Source organism: Ranitomeya variabilis, chromosome 2, assembly GCF_051348905.1.
Source record: "Ranitomeya variabilis isolate aRanVar5 chromosome 2, aRanVar5.hap1, whole genome shotgun sequence".
NCBI lineage: Eukaryota > Metazoa > Chordata > Amphibia > Anura > Dendrobatidae > Ranitomeya > Ranitomeya variabilis.
The window spans coordinates 1,028,002,806-1,028,026,695 of record NC_135233.1 but is presented as its reverse complement, the minus strand read 5'-3'; the positions used below and the strand labels follow the sequence as shown (position 1 = coordinate 1,028,026,695).

Here is a 23,890-nt window from a genome sequence, read left to right as displayed (position 1 = left end):
GCTGTCCTTACTACGAAAATCCATTTCAGAATGACTGTATTCCTGATCTTCAGAAGTGCATTTTATGACTCCAGCAACAGACTGAGAGTGCTCATGAGTCAACTGCATTTAGTCTCCAAACACCCAGACTGACAGCTGCAGCTTTTACTGAGCAGTGAGAGATCTCAGCAGCATTATTGAAGACGTACACTGAGACGCTATCAATCAGGGTAGGTGGCTGGAGATCCAGAAGAAGCAGAGATGAGGAGGCACACTGAGGAGCAGCTAGTCAGGCAAGGAGGTTTGAGTTTCAGAAGAAGCAGGGAAGAGGGACACTGAGGAGCAGTCATGCAGGCTAGATGAAGATTCAGCAGAAGGAAGGAGGAGGGACACTGAGGAGCTGTCTAGCAGGCTAGATGAAGATTCAGGAGGGACCCTGAGGAGCTGTCCAGCAGCCTAGATGAAGATTCAGGAGGGAGGAGGGACACTGAGGAGCTGTCTAGCAGGCTAGATGAAGATTCAGGAGGGAGGAGGGACACTGAGGAGCTGTCCAGCAGATTAGATTAAGATTCAGGAGGGACACTGAGGAGCTGTCCAGCAGACTAGATGAAGATTCAGGAGGGAGGAGGGACACTGAGGAGCTGTCCAGCAGCCTAGATGAAGATTCAGGAGGGAGGAGGGACACTGAGGAGCTGGCCAGCAGATTAGATGAAGAATCAGGAGGGACACTGAGGAGCTGTCCAGCAGACTAGATGAAGATTCAGGAGGGAGGAGGGACACTGAGGAGCTGTCCAGCAGCCTAGATGAAGATTCAGGAGGGAGGAGGGACACTGAGGAGCTGTCTAGCAGGCTGGCCAGATGAAGATTCAGCAGAAGCAGGGAGGAGGGACACTGAGGAGATGTCTAGCAGGCTAGATGAAGCTTCAGCAGAAGGAGTGACAATAATGTATTCTCACAAGTGACAGGTTTTCTTTGTACTATTTTTATTAAAACAAACCTAAAAAAGATGGAGTTTCCAGCTGTTCCATCCCTGGTGACTATAACTGTACACGATTTGCAATGAATTGGTGTGAATATAGTTGAACCATCGCCTAGCAACCAACACCTCAGTCACTGGGTGACTACCCTGAATCTGCAGGTTCCCACAGAGGCCAGAGTGACACTTTCTAAGGGAGAGATGCCCACAGATGAAGATACAGGACGCTAAGTGATGGTGTTAATATATCGATTTGCTGCTAGATATGGGAGCAGATAATTTGCCGTGTTTAATCCGAGAAGTCAGAGAATACAGTCAGACAGTGAGGCCGGACTGTGGTACCATCACACACCGTGAACACAGAGCCCGCAGACTGCCAGGGAGAGGAATAGCTGAAGGACAATGCACATGAATGGAGGAGAGCAGAACATCAAATGACTCTTGTGCCGCAGACAGGGAAAACTAGTAATTATAAGAGAAGATGCAAACTGAACAAATGAAAAGGCAATGGCTCCCAGACGGGCACTTTAGGTGAAGGAGATTTTCCCCTGCAGTATCAGAGTGACAGAGAGAGGCCTCCTGCTATTAGCGAGACTCTCACCTGACTGTGAGCGATGCCCAGTGATAACCCAAGAATGAGAGCGCAGGGAGACCGATCACAAGAAGTGCTGCAGCAGCCGAGGTGCGGGTCTAGGCGCCCGGCCACAGGCTGTAACCAACCGATGGGATATAGAAAATAAGAGTGTGCAGTGCTCAATAGCGACGCCATGAATATAGCGATGCCATGAATATAGCTGGTGCATTTATCAGCCAATGTGAACAAGCTTAATGACAATTAGGTCTTATGAGCCAAAACGCTGCACAGGGGACCTGGCCAAATAACTTACTAGGCTTTTACATTTGAGACATCTGGAGTGCGGTTCAAATTTCACATTTTATTTTAGATAACTCATTGTTTAAAGGGAACCTGTAACTTAAGAAAACGCTTTTCCCCTGCAGATATAGGGTTAATCTGAAGTTAAGTAGAGCTATAATGTTGCCCAGTCGCCTTACTGAAAGTGCGGCTCCTGGGAGGAAATGAACTTATTTCCTCCTGGGAGCCGCCTGCTTTCAGTCATGGAGGTGTGCATGGAGAGACTGCAGTCACCACTCACGGCACAGCGAGCCCCGGCACTTTGATGGACACAGATGCGCTGCAGTCGGCTGTCAGTCACAGTATACTGAGCGGTGCGGTGACCGCTGACTGTACACGCTCCGTGCACATCACCAGGACTGAAAACAGGAGGCTCCAGGGAGGAAATTAGTTCATTTTCCACCTGTGGCCGCCCTTTCTGTAAGGCAGCCGGACAGCATTGCAAGGCTATTTACCTGTATAATAACACTATATCTGCAGGAAAATAGCATTTTCCAAGGTGACAGGTTGCCTTTAAAAGGGTTCTCCGAAAATCTAAGAAAAAGTTATACTGTATTTAATACACTGTGTTATTCACCTTAAATCTCGCAGTGTGCAGCCGAGACAGACGTCCTGGCCGTCTGATATGGATATGATGTAAGAAAGGGGTTTATCTTCTGCTTTAATCCCCTCCACTCAGCGTCCTGTCAGGATGACCGAACCGAGGAGTACAAGCATAAAGAACCCCTTTAAGCTGGCATGGGGGGGCTGAAATGGCACTTTTTACATGGGTAAATAAATTACTCCACTTATTTACATTGCAGTTTGGAATGCTGTAAAGTTCTTGTACTTGGAGAGAAACTCTGCATATATTTACATTTCCTGTTTCACTTCTTTGTAAGTGTTAAAAGGGACCTGTCATCAGGAAAATACAGGCCAATCTGCAGGCACCATGTTATAGCACAGGGGGAGCTGAATAGATCGATATATCGTTTTGTGAGAAAAGATTCAGTATAATTTGAGTTTATCATTTAATCCTCTGCCCTTTCTGGGGTTTTCAGTCCAGTGGGCGGTGCTAAGAGTGGCTGATAGGAGTCACCATCACTGATAGGACCGCCCACTGGACTGAAAACCCCAGAAAGAGCAGAGGATTGAAAAAGCGGATTATACTAAATCTTTTCTCACAAAACCATATATCATTCTCTTCCACTCCCCCTACTCTATGTCAGCAGATTGGACTGCATTTTCATGGTGACATGAATGGAGGTGAGCAAGTCAGATGCATGGTTTCTTACGGTGAGGATTAGCTTCTAGGCACCAGCACTACTCACTGACTGACTCCAGATGATGGACAGCGCCCTCCATCATCAGTGAAGCTGCTTATTTCATGTCTGGGATCATCCTCGGACTTCCTATAGATGATTTCCCATTTCACTTCCCATAAAATTGCTCCATGTATATTTTACTTACATAGCCCCACCATATTCCACAGCACTTTACAGACGTCATCGCTGTGCCCAATATAGAATAACCCAACGGTTGGAGGTCAGATAGAGCCGGCACGCACCTTCTTTCAGATGGCGTCCTTGGTGGGATTTAAACCCAGGACCCCAGGGCAGCAAGGCTGCAGTGCTGACCACTCCCGTCTCGCCATGATGAACACATCCTGTTTTTGGACCATCGCTGCCCCATACCCACGTTAGTCATAAGACAATGACTTGTATCACTTCATACCGGATAAGAAAAAGCATCTTACCTCTGCGCCCGGGATAAACGTGAGGGTAATATTCGTAGTACAGATCAGGCTGGTCCAGGTTTTTAAATGGCTCAAACTCCATTTCTGCATTTTGAAAAAGTCCAAGCTTCACCAACAAGGACAGCCGGAGAAACCAGAGCTGGAAAACACGTGAGAAGCAGTGAGGTCAGCCCCAAGTACGGATTCTATACCGCTATATAACTGTTGTGTGTCATGGTGGCCCTAAACCTGAAGTTGTGGCATCTGCCCGTCTGTGTCCTCCTTGTGTAATCCCCCTGGCATTGATGGATGCTCTTCATCAGTCATCCATCAATGTATAGGAAGCAATAGCCTAAAACTCTGAGCCCTCTTTCACCAAGTCTGCGTTGGGCTGGCCTTACATTAAGCCATAAATATTACTTGGCCTACCCTCCTACAGCTAAATACAAAGTATACAACACAATCCATTTAGCTTTGACCTGAAAATGGCCCTTGAAGTAGCTCTCAAGGAAAATGAAAAAAAAAAAAAAAAAAAAAAGTCCATTCTGCATGAAAGCTTCCTCTGCATTCCCTTTGTCAATGACATGTCAGAAGGGGGCTGGCTGACTTGCTCATTTTAATAACTAAAACCACCTCCTTATCCATCTACTCATAGACTGATTTGGAGAAGAGGGCTGGCTTAGTTACTGAAGAGAACCAGTCAGCCAGCCCCCTTTCATGCATCATAGAGTGACAATCTATTCACTGTGGGAGGCAGCAATGGCAGAGGTAACAATCTGACGCCGAGCGAGTATCACTAAAAAAAGGTTTATCACCTATCCATAGGAGAGATCGTAGTTATTTGATCCCAGGGGTTGTGCAGGAGCACAGACCCCCACTGATAATGAAAATGTGGGGAATTGACAGAATGCAGCAGAAGTGAACACGTGTGACCACCACTCACTCCTACTCCTATACAGTGAATGGAGCGTTGGTCGCACATGCTCACTATTACTTCATTCACTGGGGAATTTAGGACTCCTGTCCCTCTGCACCTTCTGAGCATAGGTGATATATATTATTTATGGGACAACCTGACTAGTTAGACAAGGACACCCATAGGATACTTCGGATGGGTTCCTCAGGGGCGGTCCCACCCAGCAAGCAGCTATGACTCTCAATGACATAACGGTAGGAGACTATGCTTGGCCAACCCCTTCCACACAACTGCTACTACTTGGTAGGATTTTATGAAAGTAGGTCATTATATTTATTAGCGAGAAATAAGTTTCTACCTCGTACAAGTTCTGCATTTTTTTGTGCCAGGAAAAGATATTTTATAATTCAAAATAGATATTATATAAATATTACATTTTTATTTTATTTTTGGAGAATTTTTTCAAAGTTCTGGACACAAAAGGACCCTGTGGTGATCATGTGACAAAAATAGATTTTTACTCATAAAAAGTAAAACAGAGGTGAGGGAATAGATTAGAATTGTATGAAATTCACTGGTCACCGGCAAATTACAACCATTTGCCATTCAAGTTAATGGCAAAAAATGCCTGCAGCCATTTTACATATTGCAGAAGATTGCATCAGCCACAGAGGGCCAACATGATAACATGATCTCAGGAACGACCTTCCCCATAATGCCTTGCAGCCATCACATCACATTGTAAAGCACACCCAAATCAGTAGCTACTAACACAGCCTGTATAAAAGCCTAGGCAGGAAATGCAGCAGCCATGTTAAAGGGAACCTGTCACCACGTTTTTGGAAGATGGGATAAAAATAGCGTTAAATAGGGGCAGAGGTGGGCGTTACATTAGTGTGTGTGTTATGCGTTTATTACCCACCTAAGTTGCCGAAATAACTTTGCAAAGTCTCCGTTTTCGCCTGTCAATCAGGCTGGTCAGGTCGCATGGGCGTTGTCTTCCCCCAGATTTGGCGTAGTTTTCCGTTGGTGGCGTAGTGGTGTGCGCATGCCCAAAGTCCGGAATCCTCTTCCAGGGGATTTAAAATAGCCTCGGTGTTCGTTATTGCATTGGTGATCGGTGGGCGCGGCCATCTTCCTTTGGCCGCGCGTGCGCAGAAGCGGCGCTCTGCTGGCCGCGGCTTCAGGAAAATGGCCGCCGCGATATCCATCTGCGCACGCGCGGCATCCCGCGGCCATTTTCCTGAAGCCGCGGCCAGCAGAGCGCCGCTTCTGCGCACGCGCGGCCAAAGGAAGATGGCCGCGCCCACCGATCACCAATGCAATAACGAACACCGCGCTATTTTAAATCCCCTGGAAGAGGATTCCGGACTTTGGGCATGCGCACACCACTACGCCACCAACGGAAAACTACGCCAAATCTGGGTGAAGACACCACGCCCATGTGACCTGACCAGCCTGATTGACAGGCGAAAACGGAGACTTTGCAAAGTTATTTCGGCAACTTAGGTGGGTAATAAACGCATAACACACACACTAATGTAACGCCCACCTCTGCCCCTATTTAACGCTATTTTTATCCCATCTTCCAAAAACGTGGTGACAGGTTCCCTTTAAGGCTCAGCCAAGTTCACAGCTCAGCAATAGAGATAACAAAAAAAAAAAAGCCTTAAAACATTGCACAAATGCTCCAGACAGTGATAGGTTGTACAATTGCAGCAGTGAAGATGAGGAGAGTAGTAGTCTGCAAATAGTAGAGATTCAATTGATAAGAGGAGACATAGGAGCAGTGCCAGCAGCAGCAGACTCCGGGTGATTGATCAGTTATATGGTGTAGCCGGCATCTGTCTTACTTCATTTCACTTACAGTTATACATTTTTCTTCATTCATAATGCACTAGAAAGCAGCAGCAAGACACAGAAAAATGATTACATCTGAAATCAGTGTCAGGGACAGTTGTCTTCTTGTCAAAAGCAACTGTAGTGAGTTTTTGCATTTCTTGTGACATTGTGTTTGTGAAGAGGGTAATAATTGTTTTTCTTCACAGTATTCTGTTTTCTGGTTTTTGCTACCCCATCTGAGTCCAAGATTATGTCAGGGCAAAGAACTGTACTCGAGCAAAGTGTCAACTTTCTGGGCTACTTGCTGCAGCTTTGACAAAATCACTGTTTTATCTGCTATAGTTCTTCCAGTTTTCTGAATGCTGAGCTCTGTATAACCCCGTCCATACAACTGATTGGCAGCTTCCTGTGAACACTGTGCATAGCCAGAAAACTGCCAATCAGTGGTGGGGGTGTGGTTAGATTACCTGGCAGCAGGTTTACTAGTCTTCTAGTGATAAAACAGTGATTTTCATCAAATCTACAGCAAGCAGCCCAGTAGGTGACACATAGCAGGAATCAGGGAGTCTGTCTATATTACGCTGTCCTGTGATTAAGTGGCTAAAACCTGTTGACAAATTTACTTGAAAAATACAAAATAAAATGTTCCTAAATAGATAATTAACTGTAACTGCAACTGTACCACAAAGTGTGTGTGTTGTAAATCCGTGGTATTAGTCCAATTTGCCAAACATACAAGCCACAGCTATAATGCTGCCACATTTTGCTTTCTGTACCTTCCTACCTAGCATTTCTTGTTATGTCCTTTTTGGCAACAAGCTGTCAAAAGTTAATTATAGTGTTGTACAAAATGTATGGTAAAAGAAAGATTGGCAATGGACAGGATAGTGTAAAAGAAAAAAAACAAAAAAACAAAACAGCATGGCTAAGAGTGTGGGAGCCGCAAGAAGAAGCCCACCGCCACCACTGGTACCGACCGTCTGGGCAATAGTACGACCAATCACAACTGGTCTCCTTTGCCTCCGGCAAGTGTATTAGCGGGGAGGAAATGAAGAGCGTTATGGAATATGTGGCATATCACTCGTCTCAGTTATAGCAGAATGATGTTACCTCTGACAGCAACACCGTCAGTTTGAGTCCTTGTTCTGCCCAGAATGGTCTACTTGATCACAAATGACTAAGAGTGACCATTTTTTAATTAAGAAGACACAAAACAAAAAATGCAAAGTTCGTCAGTGTGCGGTTTAATTAAACGGAATCTGTTAGCATGTTTTTGATATGTAATCGGATAGTGGCGTAATGTAGGGACAGTGACCCTGATTCCAGCGATGTGTCACTTAGTTTACTGAGTGCAGCAGTTGTGATAGGATTAGTTTTCTCTGCTGTAGATCTAGCAGAGCTCAGAATGCGGGGCTTTGTATAACTCCACACACACACACCACTGATTGGCAGCTGTGTACATTGTATATTAACAGAAAGCTGCTAATTAGTGGTGGGGGCGGGGTTGGACCAGGACGCACAAGACACCTAGTCCTGTAGTGATCATCTCCTGCTAAAAAAGAAATGATTTTATTGAAACTAAAACACAGCCTATGAAGTGACAAATCGCTGGAATCAGTGTCTGTCCCTACATCATGGTGCTCTCCGAATACATAGCAAAGGCCTGGAGACACATTACCTTTAAATGGGCTGTTAGTTACTACTTGCTACCATACATTTCTATGGTGAGGGAACTTTAACATTGCCATAGCTGAATTTGTGTTCAATAGTTTGGATTGGATACAGTCCTAGGAGACATCAGAGTCTTACACACATCTTTTCATGGCAGTTGAAGGCTTTGAAGTATTGTGGTTCCTGGCAAATCAATTGGCTGAAAATCTCATTTAAAAAATAAATAAATAAAAAATATATATATTATATATACAGGTCCTTCTCAAAAAATTAGCATATAGTGTTAAATTTCATTATTTACCATAATGTAATGATTACAATTAAACTTTCATATATTATAGATTCATTATCCACCAACTGAAATTTGTCAGGTCTTTTATTGTTTTAATACTGATGATTTTGGCATACAACTCCTGATAACCCAAAAAACCTGTCTCAATAAATTAGCATATCAAGAAAAGGTTCTCTAAACGACCTATTACCCTAATCTTCTGAATCAACTAATTAACTCTAAACACATGCAAAAGATACCTGAGGCTTTTAAAAACTCCCTGCCGGGTTCATTACTCAAAACCCCCATCATGGGTAAGACTAGCGACCTGACAGATGTCAAGAAGGCCATCATTGACACCCTCAAGCAAGAGGGTAAGACCCAAAAAGAAATTTCTCAACAAATAGGCTGTTCCCAGAGTGCTGTATCAAGGCACCTCAATGGTAAGTCTGTTGGAAGGAAACAATGTGGCAGAAAACGCTGTACAACGAGAAGAGGTGACCGGACCCTGAGGAAGATTGTGGACTGAGTCTGGTGTGGAAACATCCAGAGCCACCGTGCACAGGCGTGTGCAGGAAATGGGCTACAGGTGCCGCATTCCCCAGGTAAAGCCACTTTTGAACCATAAACAGCGGCAGAAGCGCCTGACCTGGGCTACAGAGAAGCAGCACTGGACTGTTGCTAAGTGGTCCCAAGTACTTTTTTCTGATGAAAGCAAATTTTGCATGTCATTCTGAAATCAAGGTGCCAGAGTCTGGAGGAAGACTGGGGAGAAGGAAATGCCAAAATGCCTGAAGTCCAGTGTCAAGTACCCACAGTCAGTGATGGTGTGGGGTGCCATGTCAGCTGCTGGTGTTGGTCCACTGTGTTTCATCAAGGGCAGGGTCAATGCAGCTAGCTATCAGGAGATTTTGGAGCACTTCATGCTTCCATCGGCTGAAATGCTTTATGGAGATGAAGATTTCATTTTTCAGCACGACCTGGCACCTGCTCACAGTGCCAAAACCACTGGTAAATGGTTTACTGACCATGGTATTACTGTGCTCAATTGGCCTGCCAACTCTCCTGACCTGAACCCCATAGAGAATCTGTGGGATATTGTGAAGAGAAAGTTGAGAGACGCAAGACCCAACACTCTGGATGAGCTTAAGGCCGCTATTGAAGCATCCTGGGCCTCCATAACATCTCAGCAGTGTCACAGGCTGATTGCCTCCATGCCACGCCGCATTGAAGCAGTCATTTCTGCCAAAGGATTCCCGACCAAGTATTGAGTGCATAACTGAACATTATTATTTGATGGTTTTTTTGTTTGTTATTAAAAAACACTTTTTTTTGATTGGACGGGTGAAATATGCTAATTTATTGAGACAGGTTTTTTGGGTTATCAGGAGTTGTATGCCAAAATCATCAGTATTAAAACAATAAAAGACCTGACTAATTTCAGTTGGTGGATAATGAATCTATAGTATATGAAAGTTTAATTGTAATCATTACATTATGGTAAATAATGAAATTTAACACTATATGCTAATTTTTTGAGAAGGACCTGTATAATATATATATATATATATATATATATATATATATATATATATATATATATATATATATATATATATATATATATATATATATATATATATATATATATATTTATTTTTTTATTTTTTTTCAAACCGAGTAAATTGGAACTTCCAAGAGATTCGTTCATCTCCAGTAAATAATGATGATTTTTTTCTAATTATAGCATGCAGAGATCTTATAAAATGATATATAGATGGTGTCAGAAAATTGCATCACATTATTATCTATTAAAGAGGTTGCTCACAACTCGGACACCCCCTTCTGAATCCCTGTTTCCCCTCAGTATAATAACACCTATACTCCAGTGCTGGCGCCATTCCAGCGGTGTCGCCACTGACTCTCCCGGGGATCGCAGGACATTAATAAGTCAGTGGCCACTTCACCCTCCTCTCACATGGACATAATTGACCTGCAGACGTAGTGAGAGCTGCTGCCGCTCTCTCACTTCCCCCAGGTGTCTTGTGAAGGAGGTGACAGAGAAGCCAGCGCTGTTTGGCTGCAGTGATCACATGACATAATGTCACGCCATGCCTGGGAGAGCCAGTGCCAACAACACCAGAATGGCGCCAGGACAGGGGGTGAGCATAGGCGGTATTATTATACAGTGGGGGAAAACATAAGGATTCAGAAGGGGTTGTCTGAGTAGTGGACAATCCCTTTAAATACTGAAAGCACTGAGTATACCGTATATTTCAGGTTCGGCAGTGATCTCTTTTTAGGTCAGTGTTCTCAGCCAGTGGGATATACACATATAACTTTCTGGCTCTGCATTGGGCACATTATAAAGCCACAATGTGCACAGGACGGTATTACAGCTCCGTACTGCAGCCGCGCATCTGGGAGACGTGTCAGAGGTCATCTACGGAAGACCACAATCCCCAGTGCCCCCCTTTACCAGGAGTAACTTTAGTCCTTACTAACAGACCCCAGAGCAGGAGCTTTGCTTGTAAGCAGATTCGTATGTGGCCAATATGTGCTGTGGGGTCACATGTGATGAGCAGCAGTGTCAGCAGGTGGCGCTATTGCCATCCTGGTAACAGACGAGCAGACAGGAGCCACTATACCTAAAGCCAGAAAACCGGAACACGAGGAAGCGAACCAGAACCCTACAGGGGCAAGGACGTTATCTGGAAAATATGCTCATCTGGTTCAACTTCCATTCATTTGTGAAGAATAAATGAGGACGTCATCTGAAACCCAAATAAATCCGTATATACCAGCAGAGGCCCCACATTAACTGAATAAACGCAGATTAGCCACATTATTAATACCAGATAAAGAGAGTAATATTGGTTATCTCAGTACAATGGCATCTGCCAGTAGTGGGATGTAAGAGAACGAACAAGATCTCAAAGGGGTTGTCTCAAGATATTAAATAGGTAAAATGGCAAAGAGTAACAGTAAAAACAAGCAATTCTGCAATTTACAGCCTATAAAAACCCTCTCGTTCTCCAGTACAGAGTACAGCTCAGTGTCTAGGTTACCGGAAACCCTGAAGTCCGAGGGTCCGGTCACGGGGTAAGGAGCGAGCTCTGCTTGCGGGCTCCATGCTTTTGATCCTTATCTTCTCTCTCTGAAGAGGGAAGATGGCTGGACCTGACCCCCTCTCCTGTGCTGCAGAGGTAACGCTACCTCTGCAAGCGGCATGGCAGACCACACAGTTCAGACAGCAGTACGACCAGGCCACTGGTCCCAACTGTCAATCTTCAGGAGCGCACAGAATAGGACAGTAGAACAACCTTGTAAAGTTGATCTTACTCTTGAGTAAGAGTAAAGACCTGAGCAAAAACTGCAATAGCAAGACGACCGGGTCAGATCATCTACTAAGCATGGTCCAAGGAGGACAGGAAGGGGATGAGCTACCAGGTGATGGTCGCCTAAGACAGCAGATGGGCATGAGGCTTGGCCGATCTGCTCTGGTCCCATAGGAGAGCAACTGTGCTACTAATTACTGAAAAAGTTGCTCCTGACAATGGCCGAAAGGTGTCCAAACTCCTTGTACATCGCAGCTTGTTTCCCCGTGTCTGCCAACTAATCAGATCCTGGGCACAACAATGAGAACCGGTCAGAGCATCCCTTTTCACCTGTGTCCATCACTAAATGTGCAATAATACCTGGTAAAAAGATGGCACCAGGCATGTGCTGTAAGCACACCCGGCCACCCACATGATGGATAAGCAAAGGCGTACCATCAGATCGTGCCTCCTTCTCCCACTGATCCACGGTCCAGTTCTGATTCTCATGATCATGCTTTTAAAAGGTCAATGGAGAGGGAGGAGCTAGCGGCTGACACAGACATTCCACTACAGACAGGGGCGGATTATAATGAGGTCAATCTGGGCGGTAGCCCAGGTCCCAGTGATGTGGGGGGGGGGGGCCCTGAGCAACCGCTCAGATTGACCGCCGCCATCAGGGCATTACTGCCCCGACTGGCGTATGGGCCCGGTAGGCAGAGGGGGCCCACATCGGGCCATGTCTCATCTGCTCACCGGGCCCCTACCGACGCTGCGGCAGTTAAACGCTATTGATGTGCGGGCGCGTGCCCGCACGTCAATAGTTAACAGCCGCCAGCCAATCGGAGGCTGTCAGCTGAAGTCAGCCGCAGCGCGCATGTCGCCGGCGTCTGATGTTATTGTCAGTCGCCGGCGAGTGCGCGCTGCTGGAGGGAGCTTCGCCGCTAGAGCACGGACAGGTGAGGAAAACACTTTTTTTTTTTTTATTTATTGCAAACGGCAATCCGGGGGGCCCGGGCCAGGATGCTGGACACACTGGGGGCAGAGATGCTGGACACACTGGGGGCAGAGATGCTGGACACACTGGGGGCAGAGATGCTGGACACACTGGGGGCAGAGATGCTGGACACACTGGGGGCAGAGATGCTGGACACACTGGGGGCAGAGATGCTGGACACACTGGGGGCAGGACTAGAGACAGATGGGGCAGGATTGGAGACATGGGCAGAATGTAGATACGGGGCATGATTGGAGACACGGGGCAGAATGAAAGACGGGGCAGGATGATACGATGGAGACTGATGGGGCAGGATGGGGAGATCATATGGGGCAGGATGGGAGAACATATGGCTGGAGCCAGGAATGAGATACAAGGGGCCAGGATGGGGGATATTATTATTACCATAGGGGCTAATTAAAGGATACTATTACTGCAGTGATGTATTTATTTTATTTTTTGAGGACACTGTTTTAAATGGAGGGGCGGTCCTGTTACTGGGTAGAGTGACACTATGTGGCCTCTTTTTCCTCATGTGGTGTAATGTAGAAGTTGGGAAAAATTAAGTAATTTGTTCTGCAAGCGGAGCTCGAGATAACTGTTATTTCCTGCAGAGACGAGTCCTGGCTGGATGAAGTGATGGCGGTCTGTGCTGGATGAAAGATGAAGGACTTCACCTAGAGACGTCACTGGTGAGTCAGTGTTACCTATACACTGACTCTATACACTGTATACTATATACAGAGGTCCTGTGTACAATGTCACCGGTGATCACTGTATTACCTCTACACAGACACTGCATACTAAGTACAGATCTCCTGTGAATACTGGCACTTATGGTGATAGTATTGTGTTTTTTTTTTTTCTTTCTAACTGAAGGGTAAATTGACTAGATCAATGGATGTTTGACAGGTTATAGTTTCACACAGCAACTATTATTCTGGAATAATCTGGTTCAGGTATATGATGACCCCATCGCATGACCGGGGGGGCCCACATTGTCTGAACAGCCCAGGGCTCTGGCTACCCTTAAACCACCCCTGACTGCAGACATTGCACTGCAGGCTCTACTGAGATGACAGTTGGTACTTTTAAAAGGTCACTGGAGAGGGAGGAGCTAGCGGCTGACACAGACATTCCGCTGCAGGCTCTACTGAGATGACAGTTACACTGGAAATTCAAATAAAGAAAACAAACCCAAAATGTAAAATGAGGGACAAATAACCAGTGTAAACATCGACCAAGAAACCCGGCGAGAGAACATGGGGATGCATCAGGCCATTATCTTTGGGTGACTGGGTAACACTTTATTCCTATTCTACTATTGGTCTGTACTTCTGATGAGCAGTCAGTGATGGGGTGCAGCTCCTCTCCTTGCACATATTATTCTCTGCAATCAGGGTTTTACTCACAGCATTGGACCCAGTAGTAGCTCTTACCTGCAGCGAGTCTGTGGTGTGGGTAGTCGGCTGACCGCTCTTGCCATACCCTTGCCCGTGGGCATTCAGGAGCCTCCCACTCAGGTCGACTGCGGCCCGCCAATTCTTACTATTCTGTGGGAAGAGAACAGAAGATGGTGACTAATAAATGATGCCAATAAAACGCTCAGCTGGTTCATCTGCTTGAAGCGGCTCGATCCAGTCATCAGTAATGATGACAAGGTCAGTAACGATGGCCAGGAAAGCCAGGGATGTCATTTGTCAAAGCCGTGCGTATAATTAGGCAGTAAGTGAAGCCAAGCATGAGGCGCTGTTTAGAGCGAGCAGAAGACACCGACAATATTATAAGCAGTGAACCCCACTCCATTCCCAGAGATGTTAATGGCCTAAATTTTACTGCGGGTGAAAGCAGGCACGCGCTGCATTTATAATCAAGGACGCCAATTTGTTTTTTTTTTTTCCTTTCATGTCCCTGAAAATAAATGGATTAAATGAATTAAGAGAAGTTTTCAACTTTACAAATTGTATCTGCACCATCATTGAGGAGGACAGTAAATAAAGCTCGGCAGTCTATACGATCTCCTTGGCTGGCTATGCACAGCCCTGTCCCGCTTCCTGCACTGGACCCCTAAATATTCAGGTAGTTTGCATATGAGAAAAATGAATTTATTTTTGCATTAAATTTCCCAAGATTTAAAAAAGAAATAAACACAAGTATTTATTGAAGCATAAGTAACACTATTCTTTACATGGCCGCTGTGAGTGAAGATGATTTATGGTGCTTTAGCGGCTGTGACGGAGCGGCGCACGGAGCAGCTGTTGTGCTACCAGTCATTTCAGGACATGAGCGCTCTCCATCGCCATAGGCGCTCTACCAGGGACGCTGCAAGAAAGGAAAAAAAAATATATACCCAAAAAATAAAATAAATAGGAGCTGTCACGTTGGCCACATCAGGTCACTCAGATTAGGTGGAATCTATTGGCCAGCCAATGGCGACATCCAAACATGGCGCCTCTCACTCTGAAGGGGTGGGATCTGCCGCCCATGTTGGAGAATGTGTACAGAACTTTTCAATCAATCAATCAATATGTATCTATTACATTTGATGGACAATTGCTGCCAACAATCGTGACTGTGGCGGGAATGTCCTAGGAATCTGAGACGGGAAGGGGGTCCTTAGCCAAATCCCACCCAAAACTGGGCAGTCCCACCATTTGTTTGTCATCAGGAAAGGCTTTTGAGGGAATCTATCGCCAGGTTTTTGTGAGCTCATCTGACACCGATATAATATAGGAACAGAGCCCCTGATTCCAGCCATGTGTCACTTAGTTTACTGGGTGCAGCAGTTGTGATATACCCAGAGCTTTCTCTGATCTAGATGTAGCAGAGCTCAGAAATTAGACCCTGATGACGCCCCTGATTAGCTGCTAATCAGTGCTGGGAGTGTGGTAGGACCAGAAGGCACGAGGGCAGCTAGTCCAGCAGTGATAATCTCCTGCTGACAACACTGGTAGTATTAACCCTACAGTACACAGCCAAATAAGTGACACCTCACTGAAATCCGTGTCTCCGCCCCTACGTCATGCTGCCCTCAGATTATATAGCACAAACCTGCTGACGGATTTCCCTTTAAATGTCACAATTACATTATTGGTTATGGCATGGGTCTCAATTGATTCCTTTTTTTCCCTTATCCAAAAGGCTAAATAGCATTTACGCAAGGAGGTTCTGTCCACACAACCCCTTTACATTCAGATCAGATGAAAATGTGAACAGAGCCTGAATAGACATCACGGTTACTGTAACCCTTGAAAGTAAGAATAGAATCTCTGCAGCACTCATCCTTGCTGTTAAAAATACCAGAACCCCAAGAAAAAAAAAAAACTAAGGTCACTGTGATCGGTCAGGATTTGCTCTGACATTGCGGTCATGACATCTTTTACCTGTTCACAGCAGGGGGTCCCAGCTCAATAAGGGTCCCGTGGAGTGTCAGAGTGCGAGCTCTTTCCTTTAATTCATGATGATGCATGTTCAATAATAAATATGAGGGCGACACAGTTATACTTACGGCACATTTTTAGCCCCTTAAACAAGCTATATATTGTTGAGCGTCTGGCCGCAAGACCCCCACCAATCACTCAGAAGACTGCAGAAGGGCTTGGTTCATGAGACAGAAGCAGTGAACTCTGGGGTCTCCGGGGTACAGACACATGTGCCTGCTTGTACAGCCTTTCAAGTCATCACTGGGGGTCTCAGAACCCAGACCCCCACCAATTTAGAGTCTGTTTATTGGTCTATTACATACTTTAAAACAAAAAACCTAAAAACACCTTTGAAATTGTAGATACACAAAAAACCCGGCAGTGTAACCAGAGCCCTAGTCTAAATATGTACTTTCTCTAGGTGGAATACAAAAGCAACATACAATAATGTAATAAGCAAAAAGGAAGAGAAAAAAAACAAAAAAACACAACAAACACTCCCTCCAAAACCCCCAAATACAGCAAACAGCATTTCCTGACTACAAACATAAGGTGGAGTTACAATGGCGCTCGTTTCATCCTTGCATGGGAACGCCGCATTTCCCAAAGACCCCGCTAATACTACCTGCGCTCCCTCCCCAGAAACAAAGACTCAAGGGGGCCATTAACTCTACGTGTGACACCATTAAGGTGATTACAATGTCCTCCTCCAGCAGCAACGACATCCTCTCCATCATACATTACACAGCACACTGGCACAGCTCGGGGGGGGGGGGAATACATTTATTAACCCTTCCCGAGACGCTGCTCTGCTATAGCAGCGAGAGGGCAGAGAGTCTCCATTATACCATTAAGAGCTTTTTAGCAATCTGCTGCAGCCGTCTATTCCCTGCTCTGCTCCAACCCAGCAATTGACCCTTCTGAGCTTGACAGATCCGTCTACCGGAGATTAACACGTGATAGGACGAAGCGTGCCGGCGTTATAGGCAGGCTGGTGGGAAACTATGGCTTCCAAACACAAGGCTTAAAGGTCCCCCGGCCAGCACCTTGGCTTATATCAATTCCCCAACACCTACTTATTAGCCGGACGCCCCACCACGCGCTCTCCAATGCCATCAATAAGATACCAGTGACATAAGCAGCATTACACCACAAGGTGGGGGCTGAAGACATCTGCCAAGGTACCGCAGCTCATGACAATAGTGGACGATAGTGCTGTTTCTCTAGGCAGCGATTGGCTGCACTGGTCACATGATATCTCTGCAGCAAGAAGCAGAGACTGGCGGGGCACCAAGGAGTTGGTGAGGAGACTATAGTTTTTTTTACTATCCTTAAAATTTAATCCCCAGACAACCCCTTTAAGATGGCCAACTCATTAGATTACGGTCTGCAGCACTGCACAATGTCATTAGTACTGGACCCCCACCTTATGTATTAGGGGCCTCCTGAATCCCCCCAGATGACAGATGTTGAGGGACAGAAGGATCAGCCAAGCGAGGGCCTTCAGGTGGATTGAGAGAGCAATAAAATATTAAAACCTGTGTGTTTATTTCATTAAAATAATTTTTAATAACGTGTGTGTGTTTTTTAAACCTTTCAGACAACTGGATTAATAATGGATAGGTGTCATAATTGACGCCTCTCCATTATTAATCTGGCTTAATGTCACCTTACAATAGCAAGGTGGCATTAACCCTTCATTACCTCATATCCCACCGCTACACGGGAGTGGGAAGAGAGTGACCAAGTGCCAGAATAGGCGCATCTTCCAGATGTGCCTTTTCTGGGGTGGCTGGGGGCAGATGTTTGTAGCCAGGGGGGGGCCAATAACCATGGACCCTCTCTAGGCTATTAATATCTGCCCTCAGTCACTGGCTTTAACACTCTGGCGGAGAAAATTGCGCGGGAGCCCACGCCAATTTTTTCCGCCATTTAACCCTTTATTTTAGCAGCTACAGCACCCAAATTTTGCACATACACACTACTAACATTAGTAGTGTGGAATATGCAAAAAAAAGGGGATATGAGATGGTTTACTGTATGTAAACCATGTCTCATATCCTGTCGGGTTTGTGAAGGAGAAATGAAAAGCCGGCAATTGAATTACCAACTTTTCACTAACACCGCTGCGTATTTCTCGCAAGTCACACTGCTGGTCCGTGTGGAATCCGTATTTTTCTCGCCCCCATAGACTTTCATTGGCGATTTTTTTGCGCAATACGGTGACAAACGCAGCATGCTGCGATTTTCTACGGCCGTACAAGACCGTATAATACGGATCAGTAAAATACGGCTGATAGGAGCTGGGACATAGGGAATCATTGGGCCGTGTGTAATGCGAATTTTACGGACGTAGTTTATGCGCTCATACGTCCGTAAAACTCGCTAGTGTGAGGCCGGCCTTAGATGGATTGGTCTGCAGGAGTCATGTTGCATTTGAAGAGCCCCTGATGTACCCAAACAGTAGAAACCCACCACAAGTGACCCCATATTGGAAACTAGACCTCCCAAGGAACTTATCTAGATGTGTTGTGAGAACTTTGAACCCCCAAGTGTTTCACTACAGTTTACAACGCAGAGCCATGAAAATAAAAAATCTTTTTTTTTTTCCCACAAAAATGATTTTTTGCCCCCCAAATTTATATTTTCCCAAGGGTAACAAGAGAACTTGGACCCCAAAAGTTGTTGTCCAATTTGTCCCGAGTACGCTGATGCCCCATATATGGGGTAAACCCCTATTTGGGCACACGGGAGAGCTCGGAAGGGAAGGAGCACTGTTTTACTTTTTTCAATGCAGAATTGGCTGGAATTGAGATCGGACGCCATGTCGCGTTTGGAGAGCCCCTGATGTGCCTGAACAGTGGAAACTCCCCAATTCTAACTGAAACCCTAATCCAAACACACCCCTAACCCTAATCCCAACGGTAACCCTAACCAAACCCCTAACTCTAATCCCAACCGTAAATGCAATCCAAACCCTAACTTTAGCCCCAACCCTAACCCTAACTTTAGCTCCAACCCTAGCCCCAACCCTAACCCGAGCCCTAACCGTAGACCTAACCCTAGCCCTAATGGGAAAATGGAAATAAATACATTTTTTTATGTTATTATTTTTCCCTAACTAAGTGGGTGATGAAGGGGGGTTTGATTTACTTTTATAGCATTTTTATAGCGGATTTTTATGATTGGCAGCCGTCACACACTAAAAGACGCTTTTTATAGCAAAAAAGTTTTTGCGTCTCCACATTTTGAGACCTATAATTTTTCCATATTTTGGTCCACAGAGTCATGTGAGGTCTTGTTTTTTGCAGGACGAGTTGACGTTTTTATTGGTAACATTTCTGGGCATGAGACATTTTTTGTTCGCTTTTTATTCTGATTTTTGTCAGGCAGAATGACAAAACCAGCTATTCATGAATTTCTTTTGGGGGGGGGGGGGGGGGGGAGCGTTTATACCGTTCCATGGTTGGCAAAATTGATAAAGAATTTTTATTCTTCGGGTCAGTACGATTACAGCGATACCTCATTTATATCATTTTTTATGTTTTGGCGCTTTTATACGATAAAAACTATTTTATAGAATAAATAATTATTTTGGCATCGTTTTATTCTGAGGACTATAACTTTTTATTTTTTCTTTAATGACGCTGTATGGCGGCTCCTGTTTTGCGGGACAAGATGACGCTTTCAGCGGTACCATGGTTATTTATATCCATCTTTTTGATCGCGTGTTATTCCACTTTTTGTTCGGCGGTATGATAATAAAGCGTTGTTTTTTGCCTCGTTTTTTTTTTTTTCCTACGGTGTTCACTGAAGGGGTTAACTAGTGGGACAGTTTTATAGGTTGGGTCGTTACGGACGCGGTGATACTAAATATGTGTACTTTTATTGTTTTTTTTATTATTTAGATAAAGAAATGTATTTATGGGAATAATATATATTTTCTTTCTTTATTTAGGAAATTTTTTTTTTTTTCCACATTTGGAATTTTTTTTTTTTTTTACATTTTTACTTTGTCCCGGGGGGGGGGGACATCACAGATCGCTGATCTGACAGTTTGCACAGCACTCTGTCAGATAGGCGATCTGACTTACAGTGCTGCAGGCTTACCAAGCGCTTGCTCTGAGCAGGCACTCGGTAAGCCACCTCCCTCCCTGCAGGACCCGGATGCCGCGGCCATTTTGGATCAGGGCCTGCTGAGGAGAGGTAAGAGACCCTCGCAGCAACGCGATGTGATCGCGTTGCTCCGGGGGTCTCAGGGAAGCCCGCAGGGAGCCCCCTCCCTGCGCGATGCTTCCCTATACCACCGGCACACCGCGATCATGTTTGATCGCGGTGTGCCGGGGGTTAATGTGCCGGGGGTTAATGTGCCGGGGGCGGTCCGTGACCGCTCCTGGCACATAGTGCCGGATGTCAGCTGCGATAGGCAGCTGACACCCAGCCGCGCTCCCCCCGTGAGCGCGGCCGATCGCATATGACATACTATCCCGTCACTGGGAATTAAGTCCCAGGTCACCTTGACGGGATAGTACGTCATATGGGATTAACCCCTTCATGACCTTGGGATTTTTCGTATTTCCGTTTTCGTTTTTCGCTCCCCTCCTTCACAGAGCCATAACTTTTTTACTTTTCCGTCAATTTGGCCATGTGAGGGCTTATTTTTTGCGGGACGAGTTGTACTTTTGAACGACATCATTGGTTTTACCATGTCGTGTACTAGAAAACGGGAAAAAAATTCCAAGTGCAGTGAAATTGCAAAAAAAGTGCAATCCCACACTTGTTTTTTGCTTGCCTATTTTGCTAGGTTCACTAAATGCTAAAACTGACCTGCCATTATGATTCTCCAGGTCAGTACGAGTTCATAGACACCTCACATGTCTAGGTTATGTTTTACCTAAGTGGTGAAAAAAAATTCCAAACTTTGCAAAAAAAAAAAAAAAAAAAAAATTGCGCCATTTTCCGATACTCGTAGCGTCTCCATTTTTCGTGATCTGGGGTCAGGTGAGGGCTTATTTTTTGCGAGCCGAGCTAGCGTTTTTAATTATAGCATTTTGGTGCAGATACGTTCTTTTGATCGCCCGTTATTGCATTTTAATGCAATTTCGCGGCGACCAAAAAAACGTATTTCTGGCGTTTCGATTTTTTTTCTCATTATGCCATTTAGCGATCAGGTTAATGCTTTTTTTTTATTGATAGATCGGGCGATTCTGAACGCGGCGATACCAAATATGTGTAGGTTTGATTTTTTTTTTATTGATTTATTTTGATTGGGGCGAAAGGGGGGTGATTTAAACTTTTATGTTTTTTTTTTTCTTCACATTTTTAAAAACTTTTTTTTTTCACTTTTGCCATGCTTCTATAGCCTCCATGGGAGGCTAGAAGCAGGCACAGCCCGATCGGCTCTGCTACATAACAGCGATCATCAGATCGCTGTTATGTAGGAGAATTGCAGGTGTGCTGTGTGCGCCGACCACAGGGTGGCGCTCACAGCCACCGGCGATCAGTAACCATAGAGGTCTCAAGGACCTCTATGGTTACCATTCAGAAGCATCGCCGACCCCCGATCATGTGACGGGGGTCGGCGATGACGTCATATCCGGCCGCCCGGCCGGATGCGGTAGTTAAATGCCGCTGTCTGCGTTTGACAGCGGCATTTAACTAGTTAATAGGCGCGGGCAGATCGCGATTCTGCCCGAGCCTATTGCGGGCACATGTCAGCTGTTCAAAACAGCTGACATGTCCCGGCTTTGATGCGGGCTCACCGCGGAGCCCTGCATCAAAGCAGGGGAGCTGACCTCGGACGGTATAGTACGTCCGAGGTCAGTAAGGGGTTAAGTTTTTGAAGGTCGTACCTCCTAATTTTGTTCCTTTCTGGTCATAGATATTTTATAATTTTCTTTTTTTAAGATTAGTTATTATTTACTGGTTGCTCAATGGCACATCATATTGCAGTTTTAAATGTTTGTTTAGTATTTATCGTCATGCATATCCCGCGTTATGTATGATATGTTATGCCGTTTACCGATCAGATTAATTGATTTTATATTTTGATAGATCGGGCGTTTCTGAACTCGGCGATATCAAATGTGTGTACAATATACATAAGTGTGTGATGCATATTTTACTGTAATAGAATGCTTACTGCCATTCTATGCTTTTTGAATTATAAATAGTATATCCAGTTAAAGATATGATGACAAACTGAGCGGTTATTGTGTGTACAATATTGTGGAAAATCAGAAACATGGAATATTTCACATGCCTTGAGCAAGTGGTAAATCTAAATTTAATGTCAACATATTTTACATGGTGAATCCTTATGCCAAAAGGAACAAATTTGAGGGGTAAGACTTACCAATTTGCAATGTTTAGTTTTTCCTTGGCACCCTAATATTTATTTTGTATATGTATCTAGTAAAATGTATAAGTAAAGGTAGGAAGAGATCAACTAAAAAACACTTCAGGAAGAGTGATGGAAACGTCCGCAAAGGATACAGGAATTCCTGATACGCAAGGCAACACATCCCCAAACCTACCCACCCAATTAGTGCATATGTAACCTGACCATAACAAAGATAATTATCGTATAAATGGGCAGACGGAAAATAGCAGAAATACACTGCTAACTACAAGGTAATAAACTCCTAGTACAAGAAGTAAATAAGTTTAAAGGGGTATTCCCATCTCCAAGATCCTACTCCAATATGTGGTAGGTGTAATAATATTAATATTAGTAAATAATTCCAATTAGAAATTAAGTACAGTTCTTCAGATTCACTATGTTGCTTACCCTATGTACAGGGGTCTAAGGGGTAACGTTTCTCCTTATGGAGAGTGACATACCATCTCTGGCTTGTCAAGGTAAGGAGGCTTATTTGCCGTACAATGCTCCTCTGGGAATTTAAATATGCAAATTGCCTCTTCTGAGAAAAAGAGGACTTAAACTCCATAGCGCCACCTGTTGTAAGTAGCGATCCTACAAGTCACAATCAACCCTTTAACGAGTCGTGCAATATGACTTAGGATAAAAGCCAAATCAGTATCTCAAGTCGCAGACACGGTGTTTCGGGCTGTTGGCCCTCGTCAGTGCGAAGCATGAGAACTGATTTGGCTAGGTGAGAGGCTCTGGACTGGGGTCTAAGGGGTATTGTTTCTCCTTGTGGAGAGTGACATACCATCTCTGGCTTGTCAAAGTAAGGAGGCTTATTCGCCGTGCAATGCTCCTCTGGGAAATATAATATGCAAATTGCCTCTTCTGAGAAAAAGAGGACTTAAACTCTATAGCGCCACCTGTTGGAAGTAGCGATCCTACAAGTCACAAGTCACATACTTACCCTCTCCGGCGCGCTCCTACTGTTTACACCTGCAGTTTTCTATTGGAGCAGGTGTAAACCCGCAGCGGAATCCGCACAAAGAATTGACATGCTGCGGAAAATAAACCACTGCGTGTCCGCGCAGTTTTTTACGCAGCATGTGCACTGCGGATTGCATTTCCCATAGGTTTACATGGTACTGTAAATGCATGGGAAACAGCTGCGGACCCGCAGCTGCGGAAACGCTGCGGATCCGCAGCAAAATCCGCAGCGTGTGCACATACCCTTATAGTTTATCTAATTCTACAGCTCTGCAGCTGACCAGGACCGCCACTCAAGGAGAACCCGCCCTGCCAGAAACCAGGAAGTAAGGAGGCTGCATAGTTCTGAGATGCTCAAGAGACCATTTGAGAATAACCCACTAAAGTGTATGTGGGCTACCTGACTGGAGAGAAGGATCCAGGATCTCCCCGGGGGGAAAGGGAACCAGAATCTCACCGGGGGAAAGGGATCCAGAATCTCCCCGGGGGGAAAGGGATCCAGAATCTCCCCGGGGGGA

General features: G+C 45.1%; 1 protein-coding gene across 4 annotated transcripts in view; it reads right to left on the bottom strand.

The window, feature by feature from the left end:
• The window catches only part of TRAPPC12 (trafficking protein particle complex subunit 12), a 120,829-nt gene that overhangs the window by 64,578 nt on the left and 32,361 nt on the right, over positions 1 to 23,890 (bottom strand). For all 4 annotated transcript variants that reach the window (XM_077291372.1, XM_077291373.1, XM_077291371.1 and 1 more), the window contains exons 4-5: positions 14,036 to 14,149; positions 3,604 to 3,742 (exon numbers count right to left, since the gene is read on the bottom strand). In XM_077291372.1, coding sequence (XP_077147487.1) covers positions 3,604 to 3,742; positions 14,036 to 14,149 — 253 coding nt within the window. The remainder of the gene's footprint in view (positions 1 to 3,603; positions 3,743 to 14,035; positions 14,150 to 23,890) is intronic.